At 34.0% G+C, this 16536-nt stretch overlaps 1 protein-coding gene across 1 annotated transcript; it reads right to left on the minus strand.

Annotated features, from left to right (window-relative positions):
• Positions 1 to 923: 923 nt before the first annotated feature.
• LOC129259704 (glutaminyl-peptide cyclotransferase-like) lies at positions 924 to 15542 on the minus strand. The gene is made up of 6 exons (XM_064098869.1): positions 15206 to 15542; positions 12272 to 12544; positions 8002 to 8142; positions 5713 to 5812; positions 4379 to 4483; positions 924 to 3167 (listed from the first exon to the last, which is right to left on the minus strand). The coding sequence occupies exons 1-6, from the start codon at positions 15434 to 15436 to the stop codon at positions 3007 to 3009; spliced, it is 1011 nt and encodes a 336-aa protein (XP_063954939.1). The 5' UTR covers positions 15437 to 15542; the 3' UTR covers positions 924 to 3006.
• Between the last annotated feature and the right edge of the window lie 994 nt (positions 15543 to 16536).

A 16536-nucleotide genomic window follows, 5' to 3' on the forward strand; every position in this document is an offset into this window, starting at 1 on the left:
TAGTTTGTCTTGTTTTTCCTTCTTTCCTCCGTTTTCTCTCTCTCTCTTTCTTTCTTTCTTTCTTTCTATTTCTTTCACCCTTTTTAATACCCTTCCTCTCCCCTGTGTATGGTCGCAGCGGCTCTACTTCGATACAGGTGTAGCTATAAATAACTCAAATGTGAAATCATGAAATTTTTCATCTGTATTTTTTACTCTCTGTCTTTCTACATAGTTTGATTTGATTTATTTATTTTCGTTTCACAATTGTATATAATATGATAAACATAACATGGTCAAAAATACTACAAGACAAATTTTAATATATATAACATAATTATAGATTTAAGGATCAAAATTCAGTAAATAAAGATATCTCAAATGAAATTTGTATTAAAAGTAAAACGGAGGGACTTGCCGAAAAAAAGCAAAGCTTGTACAAGAGGCAAGCCCCTTACTTAGTTACATTACAAAATTACAACAAATAAATATTGGGTGTTAATAATAATTTTGTTTAAAAATAAATACAAACAATTTTTGTGCACTTGGCAAAAACGTAACTGATGGATCGTGTGAGAAAATATTACGTTTTACAATATTATAAGAGAGGGGGAGGTGAGGGGAGAAGACAGGAGGGACAGAGGAGTGCAGTACACTAAGTAGAAAGAAAGAAGAAAGAAGGCGGGCAGCAGGAGCAGGTACTTTGGCTAATTACAATTTTAAGAAGAAAAAAATAATAGTTATTCCAATCACCTGATGTATAATTGATGTTATGTACTTTATGCAATTATTGTTTAAATCTTTAAGTTAGTTTCAATCCGGGGGCGAGGCAGGAGACATAACCTATTTAGTTGCTCTCCCCTGACATGGCCCTCAGCAGAATATGAAATATGTATAGTGTTATGTTCCTCAATTTGTATCATTGTGTATATGTTTTTTTTTTTCAAGTGTATTATGAAATGTCAGCCATGCAGGAATGACACGCAAAATCGTGAAGCGTTCCATAGTTTTTTAACTTTCCACTGTGTCCATGGCTCTTCTCCCCAGTACCCCATTTCACTGATCAAAAGTTATACCCCTTCAAGATCCTTACGTTCCTCCTTTTCCAATTCTCTTGTTATATACCCCCAAAGTTTCCAAAACCTGGGGAAAAGATCATTTTGTTTCCTCATCCTCTAAGTTATGGAATAGCCTCCCTGAAAACATCAAACAGTGCTTGACCTCTGAAACTTTCAAACATTACCTCTTAAAGGATTCTCTTCAATTCTTCTTAATTTCTTCTATAATTTCCTAAAAAGCGCCTTGAGCACTCTAAGGAGTGGATTTGGCGCGATATAAGTCTAATTATTATTGTTATCATTATTATTATTATGAGATAAATTTTATGCAAATTTTGTTTTGTGCATGACAAATAAACAATCAATTTAAATCATTTCAATAAAGAGATTTTAAAGAGGCAATCAGTTGTTTGTTTTCATTCTGCTGTACCGATTTGCCGAAAAATCATTTTCATGACATTGCTGATATAATGATTATAATAGAGTAATAGACATATACATCTCTATTGGCTATGTATTACAGATTGATATGGGGGAGTCGAAACAAAAAAAATGATAAAAGAAAATTTAATGATAAAGACAGGAGATTTGTAACTGTATTGTTTTGTATGTGTGAGTTACAGAAAGCCGTCGCGCTTACCATGCTTCCCCGAAATTTTAAGTTTAATTCTGGAATGCGGGTTTTTTAATCATTAACCCATTCTCCAAGGCAGTGAATATACAAAATACACGTTGTTATATAGTTCTAAAAATACTGATTAGTTTATTGATTTATTAATGATTATATATTCAGTTATCCATTATTACTCTATCTATTATCGATATAATATATTCATTTTCACTCATTGGTGCATTCATTTATCTTTAATGCTTCTATGTTTGTATTCCTATTAGAACGATTAATTTGAAAAGCACATGGAATTTGATTTATTTTCCCATGATATAGTACTTTAACATTCATTGTTAAGTCATTTTCTATGTTAGGCCTACACTTTTTCTATTTTTAAAAACATATATCATTTACAAAAATGGAAGTCTTTAAACAAAAGATAAATAATTCTCCATCGCGCAGTTTTTTTAATAATTTAAACGTAGAGGGCGGAATGTCGATAACTTCGAGGAGTATACGTTAATCCCATAGACATAGAGATCTTCTAACGCTTTATTGGAATATTAAATGCATGCCCGATTGAAATACTGCTCGAATAATATTATTTTAATCATCAAGTATCTACAAATTACCCCCTTTTAAGACATGAACATCTATGAAATAAATTGCTGTCTAAATAATGTTTGTATTTGTCAGAATATTTTGTGAGATGATACACTGGCGTATACATAGCCTGGGGCACTGGACCCCACCCCCCAAAAAATAAAAATAAATGAAATGAATAAAAATAAAAATAAATGAAATGAATAAATAAATAAAGTAAAATAAAAAACAAATAAACAATGAGTGAAAATAAACATATGAATATCCATCTAAATAAATAGATAGATGAATGAATAAATAAATAAACGTAAATGAAAAAAAATCCACAACCAAAAAAAGAAAGGAAACACGACTAAATCTATGACAATAATGTAATTTAGTAATAGATTATATTTGACAGCTAATAGTTGATGCATATATATATATATATATACAACATTAATGGATTATGAAAACACATTTAAGTAGAAAAATAAAAAACCTTTAGAGAAAAAAGGGAAAATAAAACTTTCAGTTCATATATCTCAAGTTAACTATGACCTCAACTTGGAAATAAAAAAAGTAAAAACCTATTTTTATACAAGTTTCAGATTTACTATTTGTTTTTAAAAAACAAAAAAAATAATTTTCCATTCAAGTCAATTAAACTGAAATTACCTTTGACCTTGACCTTAACTAAATGACCAAACATTATAACAAAATATGTCTCGGTACTTGTTCTTAATAAGAAAAAACACGCGTTTGGTCTGAATTAAGTTATTGTAGGACAGAGAGGCCGAGATACTCAATCACAAACACATGAAACATTTTGCTGAGATTTGAGATTGTGTCGTCATCCAAAGCAGCTGCATTGTCCCCCTCAGTGTGCCAAACTTCCGGAAAAGGATAAGTGGCAAGGAGCAAAGTTCTTATTGTATCTAGAAGTACAAATAAAGATAAAACAAGATTTACTCAAAGCGGGCATGTTTAGGCCTATATGCATTAGACGCCATAATTTCATAGCGCCCTCTCTCAGAGGATATAAGAATATATCTTTAATGCGTTGTTAGAGATACGCCAGATGGCAGCGCCCCCCCCCCCCAAAAAAAAAAAAAAAAATGTTCCTCTAATTTGCATGGCCGCAGGATGCTGGGGTACTTCTGGAATTCTGGTAGATGTTAAAAAAGAGAGATGTAGCCAAAATGACTAGAATAACAGAATATCCTTCATTTTGTGAATTGGTGTTCATTCCAAGTTTGCATGCACTGTCTAGCATATCACACCACTTCATCCTCACCAGGAAATTCCCTGATCTGACCAGGTTCATCAAATCACAACCTTGAGCAAGTACAGAAGGGCAATAGAGCAGTTCTTGACAATATATTTCGAGATTGGTATTGGGACATCAGGTCATGTCATTTGCATTCCTTATTCCAACCCAACAACTGCATTCTTGTTTTATTACTATTTTTAATGAGGTTGATTTAATTCAATGAAGGGCTACCCATTTTTTTTTTAGAATTTCCACTGGTAACATATTCGCTTTCGCAAAGTGTGATACACTTTGTGGCTTGCCCTTAAGTATTCAGCTGATCACACTCCTCCCTTATTACTAATATATATCTCTCAGGTGATTCTGCTTTAAATCATCACACAACCTTCATTCTGGATGTTTCTTGCCCTTCTAAATATGTCCAAGTTCATGATTTTATGATTGTGAGCCTGGATGGATTAGAGAAAATAATGTCCCTGATCAAATCCTGATTTTTTTGTTGTTGACATGCTATAAAGACAATGCAGAAATACAACAGTGCTCCAAACTTGGAATGGGCGGAAATGCACCACTGTTTCGTAACAGTGTGTATTCAAAACCGCTGAAGCGAAACCAATCATTTTTTTTAAAGAACTTAGAACATGCAATGAGCTTTCTAGTCCTGTACATTTAATTGAGGATTCAGAGAGATTGCAGGTTTTGGGCCGGACCATTTTTACTCTAGTTGGGATATACTGTTTGTCCAATTTTACTGATCCAATATTTCCCCTTACTTCCTTTTTTTTCAAAATTCAACATCGGATGGAATCCCTTTTTAAATATAAAGAAATAAGGATCCCATACCGAGGTCGGAACTAAATATTAGAAGACACTTACTTCTGAATGGGATGTGGTCATCTTGGATATCGACATTGAAATGAGCATTGTCTTGAAAGTAATTATCATTACCATACCACAGTTTGTTTCTTTTTAACCTTTGCTCTGTGAATGGTGAAGAAAGAGAGTGGTAACATTATTTCACAACAGCTATGTAGTGATATTAATCATATTTAATAACAATAATAATTACAATACTAACAATATGAATATTAATAATATAAATGATTCTTCTTCTTCTTCTAATACTTCTACTACCACCACTACTACTAATAATAATAATAATACTAATGATAATAATGATAATAATAATGACTATTATTATAATGATAATAATAGTCATCATCATAATCATTATAACTAATATAGAAATTAATTTCAAGATACGACAAAATATGAAATCTGTTTGATAAAACAGATAACAGTGATTTTCAATGACTTTGTTATAAGTTAGTGAGATCCTTTCGTCTGATTGACTCACAGACTTATATTCAGTGAAAATCGCTGCAATACACCTTATGGAACACTACTTAAAGAACTCATTACCAATAAAACGCATTATTTTTATTCTTTGAGGTTTAAAATTTAGGTTTATTTTGTCTTACATTCAAAATACTGACAAGACAATGTAATAATAATAATAATAATAATAATAATGATGATAATATTAATAATAATAATAAATAATAAATAATAATAATAGCTGTATTTATAAAGAGCTTTTTGCCTGAGGATACAAAGCGCTGCTATTATTACCCAAGCTGTAGCTCGAGCTACCATCACCGGCGCTCAGTGCATGCAAGGAATTAATCCTGCCGGGTACCCATTCACCTCACCTGGGTCGAGTGCAGCACAGTGTGGATGAATTTCTTGCTGAAGGAAAACACGCCATGGTTAGGATTCGAATCCACGACCCCCTGTTGGAAAGGCGAAATTCAGAACCACTAGACTACGACACGCCCGCATAAAAAAAAAACAACCCAAGAATATTATTGACTTTCAGTGATAGCGCTTTCTAATAATTGTTGTAGTAGCCTATTGAAAGAAACGCTCATTGAGAACTTGATATGATAATAATGGTAATTATTTGATCATAACTTAACCCAGGGCTCTGGGAATGAATTTTCTAACAGGGGATGCTGGTTTAAATTTGACAGTCAAAAGAAGAAAAAAAAAAGTTTTCACAACACAATAGAGGTCATTTTGGTCACGAGAAATTTAACAAGACCCCAAAAAAGAGATTCCATTCTGGTCCTTAAAAAAATAAATCCGGTTGTATCATTTTTATGAAAAGAGCCATTTCTAATCTTCGAGAATGAATTAAAGTTAAATACCTATATCTATCATGTGGTTGTACCAGACAGATGTATCATAGAAGAAATTAATGAAATTCGAATTCTTTGACCCAAGACGATTCAGCAAAACAAGAATATCCTGAAAGAAAAGAAAAAGATATAATTATTTGATTAATTTTTTATCAACAAAATTCTACAATATCAATAGCTGAAAAAGAAAATCAAATTTCAGACGTAAAAATATGAACACATATCAAATCACTGCTGATCACGTCCTAATTCATTTTGAATGATTTTGACTAGATTATAAGAGTTTGTTGATTTTTACTTGATTTAAGTTTCACTGATGATTTTTTGATGGTTAGAATCATCAAAGTTGCAATGTTCTTGATGTAAAACTACAATTATTTTTACACGTTCCTATTTAAAAGTATTAACAATCAGTGATTTCTATACATGTATTGATAGTAATAATAATAGAGGATAGATGATATTCATGATAACGGGTATAGTTCTCTATACGCTTTACAATTACACTTTTAAAACAAATCAGTCAAATTGACTTGACCAGAAGTCAGCTGGGTGCAACTGATAATGTCTAGTCACATTTCTGACATATATTCTAGTCAGAAATAACTCTGTTCTTTAGTAAAATAGACTAGAAAATAGTTAAAATGAGACCAGATGCACCCAGCTGACCCCATTAACTAGTCATTTTGACTGATTTGTTTTTAGACTGTACGAGTAAACAAAGCATAAATATACAAAAAGCCAGTAAACTGATTCAATTATAACAATAACATAAACAAAATATAACATAATGTAACTCAAAATATCAAATAAGAGTATATGAACGTACACCCAGCCTAGATCTGGATGCATGTGAGTATTCCCAAGCCTGCATCCAGCTTTGTAACATGGGTCCAGAGATAAAAAAAAAAATCACATGCATTCAGACCCAGACTTAAACCCTATTAGAACAGTAAAAAGATGTTTACCTGAAGAACGGAAGTTTCTGGTGGGTACATAGGAACTAATGATTTTAAATAGGTAAGTCGGAGATTTTCGATTGATGACTTTGTGACACAATATTAGAACTTTACAGTTAATTCTATACCGGTAACCAATGAAGGTGTTTCAACCTGGGCGTAATTAAATCCCTCCATCTTGTTCGTTATACACGTCTTGCAGCACTGTTCTACACTTGTCTATCTGTATCTTTTTGAGATATTTTTCAGGTATCATCATCGTTGTGGAAATCCTAGATTGCCAATTGCTAATGGTCGTTACCTGCCTAATCAAGGTTTGCAAACTTGTACTCTATGTGACTCGCATGAGCCAGGAGACGAGATTCATTATGTGTTTAATTGTCCTGCTTTTGAAAGTGAAAGGAAAGCTTTAATTAGAGGGTATTATTTTGTCAGACCAAACGTGATTAAAATGCACAAGCTGTTTAATATGCGAAATACAAAAGACTTGAAAAATCTGTCAAGATTTTGTAAATTCATTATGTCAAAATTTTAATATCTTAAGTGTAGTTGCTGTTTTGGTTACTTTCTTGTATTAGGGCATGATTTCAGATTTTGTTGGATTGCACCTGCAAATGCTCAGTGGGGCACCGGTCTGTCGGGAGTGGGTGGGTTAATTTGTGCCCGTTTCTATTTCTATTACTGCTCTTGTATTGTACATATGTTTATTATCATCATGTTAGATTCTTGTTACCTTGGTTTTTTTTCTTATGCCTATTATTGCCATTGTTGTAAGTTGTTATATTTCTTCTATGCCCCCAGGAGGGGCCGTCAAAGAAATAAAATCATTGTCATTGTCATTGTCATTGTCATTGTCATTTTCATTGTCATTGTCATTGTCATTGTCATCATGACCCTGGCAAGCGGGGGTGCTGAAGCACTCCCAAGATTTTATTTGGAGTGCTGCGTTATTTTTCATAGGCAGCACCTCCTGGAATTCTGGAAGGTGTGATAAAATGGAGAAATGTAACCAAAACGATCTACCTACATTTTGTACAGTAACCCCCTTTTTTGCATGTCAAATTTCTCGGGACGATGACCTTCATTTTGGAGTGAACCCCTCTTGTTTTGCTTGGAAAATTTACATCAGCACCCCCAGTCAAAAATCGTTCCCATGGCCCTGTCAAATATTACCCCCCCCCAAAAAAATAAAAAAAGTCAATTGAAGTCAACTTGATTTTAAATCAGTCAACCCTGATTTGGTATACCCGAATATTACATTGAGACAAATATATGGTTAGCCATTTCTTTATGAGAGAAACTACAAAATATTCCTCTTGACTAAGACCATCATCATTACCATTCCATCAAGGAGAGTACCGATAGAGGTTCTATCTATATATTCTCCAGCAAGCTGGCGTGATCCATATAAAGAGTCTCTGTCTGACCATCGTATGAAGGACTCGTGACCGTCAAAGAATATTAGCTGAAGTGTAACAGGCTACATCAGGAAGAAAACAAATCCAATAAAATTTTAAAAGCAATCAGAAACAATTAACAACGTTGCTCATATTAGTTACGACAGCTGGTAAACAATTTCAATGCAGAATCAAAATGAGTTCAGAATTAATAAATGAAGAATCTTAGTTCTAGTCCAGACTTTCCCGCCACCACCAAAAAGAAAGGCACCTGACACACATATCCTCACAATCCCAACCTAACACACAAGTAAGCATCCCCCCCACACACACACACGCACGCGCACACACCCACACGCGAACAAAAACTCAATTCTGTTAAATTAAGACTATATAGGGGAGCGTTTCATGAAAGGACTTGTCGGACGTTTTATCTGACAAGTCCCATTTTATCCGACAGTTATTATAGTAACAGTGCCTCTCAGTCAATCAAAATCAAGGAAAGATGTCAGATCTGACAACTTGTCAGACAAAAATGTTGATGAAACGGTCCCCTGAAGTGTGCTTATCGGCAATACACTCCTCATTGATCAAGGTGATCAATCACAGTAGCAGATATCTATTTTTCCATGTAACATGAATGGCCCGGAAAAATATTTTTGTCCATTATTCACACTGTAGAGGTTGTTGGGTGCACAGATTTGTGATTATGGTCTGAATAAAAGTACAATACATTTGTACTCATAATTTAGTGAATCCCATTGGACTGGGAAGCAGGGGTGCTCCGTTGGCTTATAACTGGAATTCTGGGGGGAAATAAAAATGTAACCAAACTGACAAACATTTTGTGCTAATTTGTGTATTTTTACTTTTCAATAGTCTCTAGACCGAAGTAACCTTCACTTTGTAATGAAACCATTTTTTGCTTGTCAAATTTCTCTGGACCAATACGACCTTCGTTTTGAAGTGACACCCTTTTCTTTTTTTGCTTTTCAAATAAAAAAAAATAGTTCACAGGACCCTGGTGAACCCCACCACAAAATGCACTCCATTATGCCGAGTGTTGAATGTAGACAACAACACTACAATGTTAGGCAAGCCTAGAGAAACAAACTTTCTTGTCTGTAATATTTTATCACCGGACTTCACAGTTAAATATCTAAAACATAGCGAACTTGAACACTTTAAATATGTTCATTTTTGGTGGGGTTCACAAAATTTTGAGCACCACTGTAAATAAACTCCTAAAAAAGTTTGGAAATCTGACTTTGATCGATAATTCCTCCTCGGTTTTTAGTGAATATTAAAGGGATGGTCCGGGCTGTAAGTATTTATGGCTTAATAAATAGAGTAGAATTCTCTGAGGAAAATGCTGAATATTTCATAAAAATCGGATAACAAATAACATAGTTATTGAATTTTAAAGTTAAGCAATATTTTGTGAAAACAGTTGTCATGAATATTCATTAGGTGGGCTGATGATGCCATATCCCCACTTATTCTTTTGTATTTTATTATATGAAATTAGGTTTATTCAATTTTTTTCCTCTTAGAACTAGAAAAATTGGATTGACAACTGATTAGTGCATTAGACATTTATTGCTGCAACTTATTTCATTTTAAGGGAGACATACATGTATTATTCACACAAGTATGGAATAATGAAAAAATTATGATTTTATTTAATAATATAAGAAAACGGAAAGTGGAGATGTGACATCATCAGCCTACCTAATGAATATTCATGATGACTGTTTTCACAAAATATTGCTAAAATTTAAACTTCAATAACTTTATTATTTCTTATCCGATTCTGATGAAATTTTCGGCATTTTACTCAGTGAATTCTACTCTATGTATTAGGATATAATAATTTCAGCCCGGACCCTCCCTTTAATGTGCGACTGAAATTAATGAATAAATCATTCAATTTTCTTTTAAATGATACCCTAACATGATATAATTGTGGTTCAAATGGAGGTACAGTGCCTTGAAATTTGGGGCAAGGTCAAAATTAAAAGTTGCAAAATGACATGATATTGAAAGTCACTGTTCCTTTTCCGTGGTGATGCGTGAGTTTCTCAGCGGTTTCTTTTGTTTTCATGTACCTTAACATCAACATTAAAGGGATGGTCCGGGCTGAAAGTATTTTTAGCTTAATAAATAGGGTAGAATTCACTGAGCAAAATGCCAAAAAATTTATCAAAATCGGATAACAAATAACAAAGTTATTGAATTTTAAAGTTTAGCAATATTTGGGGAAAACAGTCGTCATGAATATTCATTAGGTGGGCTGATGATGTCACATCCCCACTTATTATTTTGTATTTTATTATATGAAATTAGGTTTATTCAATTTTTTTCCTCTTAGAACTAGAAAAATTGGATTGACAACTGATTAGTGCATTAGACATTTATTGCTGCAACTTATTTCATTTTAAGGGAGACATACATGTATTATTCACACAAGTATGGAATAATGAAAAAATTATGATTTTATTTAATAATATAAGAAAACGGAAAGTGGAGATGTGACATCATCAGCCTACCTAATGAATATTCATGATGACTGTTTTCACAAAATATTGCTAAAATTTAAACTTCAATAACTTTATTATTTCTTATCCGATTCTGATGAAATTTTCGGCATTTTGCTCAGTGAATTTTACTCTATGCATTAGGATATAATATTTTCAGCCCGGACCCTCCCTTTAATGTGTGACTGAAATTAATGAATAAATCATTCAATTTTCTTTTAAATGATACCCTAACATGATATAATTGTGGTTCAAATGGAGGTACAGTGCCTTGAAATTTGGGGCAAGGTCAAAATTCAAAAGTTGCAAAATGACATAATATTGAAAGTCACTGTTCCTTTTCCGTGGAGATGCGTGAGTTTCTCAGCGGTTTCTTTTGTTTTCATGTACCTTAACATCAACATTAAAGGGATGGTCCGGGCTGAAAGTATTTTTAGCTTAATAAATAGGGTAGAATTCACTGAGCAAAATGCCAAAAAAATTATCAAAATCGGATAACAAATAACAAAGTTATTGAATTTTAAAGTTTAGCAATATTTGGGGAAAACAGTCGTCATGAATATTCATTAGGTGGGCTGATGATGTCACATCTCCACTTGTTCTTTTGTATTTTATTATATGAAATGAGGTTTATTCAAATTTTTTCCTCCAAGAAGTAGAAAAATTGGAATGACAACTGATTTAGTGCATTAGATATTTATTGCTGCAACTTATTTCATTATAAGGGAGACATATTATTCACACAAGTATGAAATAATGAAAAAAATTATGATTTTATGTAATAACATAAGAAAACGGAAAGTGGAGATGTGACATCATCAGCCTACCTAATGAATATTCATGACGACTGTTTTCACAAAATATTGCTTAACTTTAAACTTCAATAACTGTATTATTTGTTATCCGATTTTGATGAAATTTTCGGCATTTTACTCAGTGAATTCTACTCTATGTATTATGATATAAATATTTTCAGCCCGGACCATCCCTTTAACATGGGATCAAACACACCTCTGCACAAGCAAACACATAACAAACGAAACATGCATGGGTATTTCAAACCACGACTCAAATCATGTTATCTCACAGAACCATCACTACATAAAACACAACAAAACATCAAAAGTGAAGAAGCGGGGGCTTGATTTGAATGGATTTTCATCTCTATTGACACAGACAAAAGAACCTACATGTTCTGTATTGACCCTTCATGATTATTTCTGCTCGTTTTGCAGCTTTTCAATTCAGACCTCATCCCACACTTTTGAATCCTGCTCTTTTCGTAATGGCATGATCTTATCAAGCATGGTATCATTTTAAAGAAAATTAAATGATCTTTTGAATGATATCAAATATGTCTGTAATAAATAGATCTTCTGCAATGACTAAACTAATTAATATCAATATATCAATTCAGTTAACTTGAAACGACAACAGAAGGGAAAAGGGTCATATTTCCATTCAGAAATTCATTTGATGTGGTACTTAAGGTATCAAATTTAACATCTGTAAGATTATTAATATCTAAAATATTGTTTTAGGTTCTCAATGTCATCATTACTTTGATATTAACATTTTTAGATTTGATTTTCGTCACCATCATCATGATCATTACTCGTGTATTAAAGCTGAATATAGTTTTGTTAACAGCAATCGACCCCTTTATCTGACTTACGGGGTTGGAAGCTTGCCTGAGGGGCTCTGCCAGGGATCGGGCCAAGTAGAGCAACTGGGCACATGGAAGGGCTGCATCAGTTGCTCCAATAAAATTGAACATATTGAAGTACTTGCTGTCGTAATGACAGGCAAGGGTCAGGCGCCGTTCGACATTGGGGTTGTGGGTTGCAATGATGTTGGTGAATGTTTTCGTGCCATGGGGAGTTATGTCTTGGAATATGTGCAGATTAACGTCCCATCCTCCAATACTCTCCAGCTGCTCAACAATGTGCTGCAGTGGAATCAATGGATAAACCGTACTTATTTGTGTAAATATAATATTAATGCAAATTATACTGAGTCATGAGAATTTCACTCATTTTTTGCGCTCTTTTATATGCTTTTCACACTGCATTTCTTTAACCCCATACTATCCTTAACCTAAGACTATCGTTAACCCCATACTATCTTTTTTTGGATTCAACACTGTCTTTCTTAACCCCATTATCTGCTTAGCTGGGGTTAACGCCTTAACCCCGGACTATCCCACAGCTCATGAATATTGATGATTTTACCATACAGAGCGTGATTAACGTGCAATTTCGACTTCTGTGATTGGCCATAAAACGTAGTGTGAAAACGAAGTGGGCTAAGCTTAACCCTGGGAAATTGGTGGGGCTAGCCCCCCCCCCCTTAGGCCCACCAATTTCCCAGGGTTAAGGGGGAAAAGTACAGTGTGAAAAAGCATATTAGAAACTCCACTCACCATCCGCCACAGTCCTGCCCAGTCTTTCTTTGGCCAGCCCAAGATCCATAAAATTAATGTCCCTCTCCGGCTTACTGTATCCATCAAGGGATTCTCCCACCTGTAAGTCACCTAGCTCGGATTGTCCAACCACTGGTAGGACAGTCCATCCATCATGTCATCAACTCAAATCATTTCATCTCTTTTCAGAAAACAACCATCAACCATTCGATGTAAAATCCTTTAATCACCAATTTCCCCGTCGTCGAAACCTGCAAGTCAGGGTCGACTTGTATTTTCAAATAATGAACAAAATATCAATTCTTCCAAGCTTATTGATCTGAAGCGACTTTCGGCCTTAATTGATCAAGTAAATCCCAAATAAGGCCCTAACTTAACGTATCGTCAACTTTTAAAGTTGACATCAGTCTCTTGACCATCAGATTGCTTTTGACCGTCAATTAGTGATTTGAAATTCCATTCATCAATTTGCCGATGCGTGGTCCGGGTGCGTGGTAACGGTCCACATTAAGAATTATGCTATAGGCACTACTATATGCTTTCAGTATTATTTTAAAAATTGAAATACCCAACATTGGTTAAGTTCTGGTCTAACGAATGACGAACTTACATCACGTGCTACACTCTTAAAAATGTTGGGCAACATACGGTCCACACAACAATTGGTTAAAACTTTATCCAATTCTGGGTAGTTTTACACCAATAATGTGTAGTTTTCACCCAAAGCACACATTATTGGTGTAAAACTACCCAGAATTGGATAAAGTTTTAACCAATTGTTGTGTGGACCGTATGTTGCCCAACATTTTTAAGAGTGTATTCTGCTACCCGTTGTATCAGGAACTCTTGTAATGAGAAGAGGGTTCAGATCACATAATTTGAGATCTTGTACATTGACTGCATTTGCCACAGATATAAGGGAAGTCGTGTCGAGTGAAGATACATTGTGTTCTCTCTGTAATAATACAACATTAGAGCATAATTTTAAACAATTGAGCCTGGCCTGCATTACCTAATGCAATTTAACAACATTGTTGGCTTTGAAACAACTGCATGTATGTCAAGAAGTCTTTCCAGAAAGAGAGAAAAATAAGACATTCATTTAATAATAAAGTCCTAATGCATTTGATCTCAATCAACATTTTAAGCTGACTCTTTTTATTTCCTTTCATATAATCTGTGATATAAATATTAAAAGTTCAATTTAATTGGATTCAATATTTTCCCCGGATATAGAATTTTCAACAAAATTCAAATTCTTATTAAAGTTGATTGATCTGAAATGAATTGACCTTTGTCCTTTGACCAAGTTTCACACAGTGACCAGAAAAATACACTCATCTAATTTCTGATACATTTTAATTACTATATCCACGTTATATACTGACTGATAATTTCAAAATCATCTTGCAAATTCAAAATTACAGCATTGGTTGGTTTTGTTAAGTTGATATTAGCTTATTCGCCCCGAAATGTCATTTGACCTTTATGAAATAAAATTATGTTTTTCCATTTGTCGATGATTGATAACCATATTATGATAGTTTAAAGGAATAGGGACTTCTACTTGTAAAATTAAAAAATCAAAATCTTAACCTTGGTAAGGTTTTGTATATTGATACCACGACCTGGTCAAAGTTCATTGACCTGAAATGACCCTTATCATGTGAACATGTAAATCCGCATACTTTTTTAAGTTAAATGATGGCATTTAAAAAGATTTCATTTCAATGTTGACGACGCCACCGCCGCAGTCTGAAAAGGGGCGCCTATAGTCTCGCTCTGCTATGCAGGCAACACATGCCTTAGACATATATTTATTAACCACCAGAATAATCATAAATTTGTACTTTCTTTAACTTCTATTCTCCAATGCTTAAATCAATATAAGACCATCGGGACCATGACGTTAGATATCTTATTGAATAATATTGTATCATTTTGTGGCCTTGTCAATTTATTTTAAAAAAATGACCTTGTCCAAAATGTATTGAAACTTAAAGCTTGGTCCTGAATATCACACTAAAACTGTAAATATTGCTCGATCTAAGGAGCATATTTGAATGGGAATAATCATAGTATGTTTGTTTCTCCAGTAATCCCATGTCAAGCATTTAAACATGTCTGTCCAAGCGAATAAGCTTGCATTCCCCGAGAAAACATTTTAAAAAAATACATTCAACGTACATTGGAACTTGGTATATATCTCTTAATCACGTGATGATCTCTGTCGGCGTCTGTTTTGCCTGTCGATGCTAATAATGTTAGTGACACAACTATACAGCCAAGCAGGGGCCGACCGAGGTGGAACAGCCCGGACGCCTGGCGTGGCGTTGGCGCACTTGTTAAACCAGATATGAGCGACGTTCTCGCAGACTCGGTGTCCAGCGCAGTCACTTCTGACTTTGGTTCCTGCATTATGTTGGATTAACACTTCACTAAAGTCAACTGCTAATGAAATAAATCACTCAAGTGAAACCCCTGTGATGATACGTTTGACGTATTATGATGAAAATGTTTCAACCTATAATGAAAGCATATAAAACAGTCATCAGTATTTAAAAAAATATATATAAGTCAAAGCACAGAAAGGTAAACAAAAATGGTCTGAAACAAAACTAAAATCTAGGCCTATTCTAGACATATAAAACACATTTTTAAAAAATTCAGCATTATCTTGAAAATCTAAAGAGAAGAGAAGAAGGACGAGAAGACAATATGACGAGTTGTTGAAACTCGGCAAGACAACTTGTTGGTGACAAGAATACAAGATGACGAGTTGTTGAAACTCGGCAAGACAACTTGTTGGTGACAAGAATACAAGATGACGAGTTGTTGAAACTCGGCAAGACAACTTGTTTGTGACAAGAAGAAAAGAAGACGAGTTATTCAAATCGATTGTTTAGGAGAAGAAGACAAGATGCCGAGTTTGATTTCGGTGCATAGCACGTGCACACGCCCCTCCCCCTTGGCTATTTCTTGTTGTATAATGCGTATTAGAAAATCACTATTTTGGAGCGCACATTGAGGCAAAAGTCTTTTGTGCTAAACAGTACAGCCTTGAAACCACTTGAAGAGGAAAAAGTAGGTTTTGTTCTACCAGCTAAAGAAGTGGCACATCGAAGCCTACCTTCTGGTTTAAGAGAAGGAGCATATTACATATTGTGTAAATGCATTTAAATGATTATGCTAAATAGTCTAATGAAATTGCTCAAGGTTGCTATAATTAGGGCAACCAAACTGAACTTACAATATCCATCTAGAACACGAATCAACAATAACAAAAAAAAACACCTTGCACTTAACAACTTTTCCTGGTATGAAAAAATTCTACTGGACTAAAAAGTCAATGAGGCAAAGCAGTTGGACATCATTTCGTTTAAAATCGTTAATGAAATCCGTAATACCAACTGAAATATCAAGAATTGTACAACAAATGAAAAGTAAGCATGTCTCATTAAGTAAATCACGATTAGCATAGTGTGCACATTATTTTTGCAACATTTTAGAAATATTTT

The sequence above is a fragment of the Lytechinus pictus genome, chromosome 4 (genome assembly GCF_037042905.1).
Source record: "Lytechinus pictus isolate F3 Inbred chromosome 4, Lp3.0, whole genome shotgun sequence".
Lineage (NCBI taxonomy): Eukaryota > Metazoa > Echinodermata > Echinoidea > Temnopleuroida > Toxopneustidae > Lytechinus > Lytechinus pictus.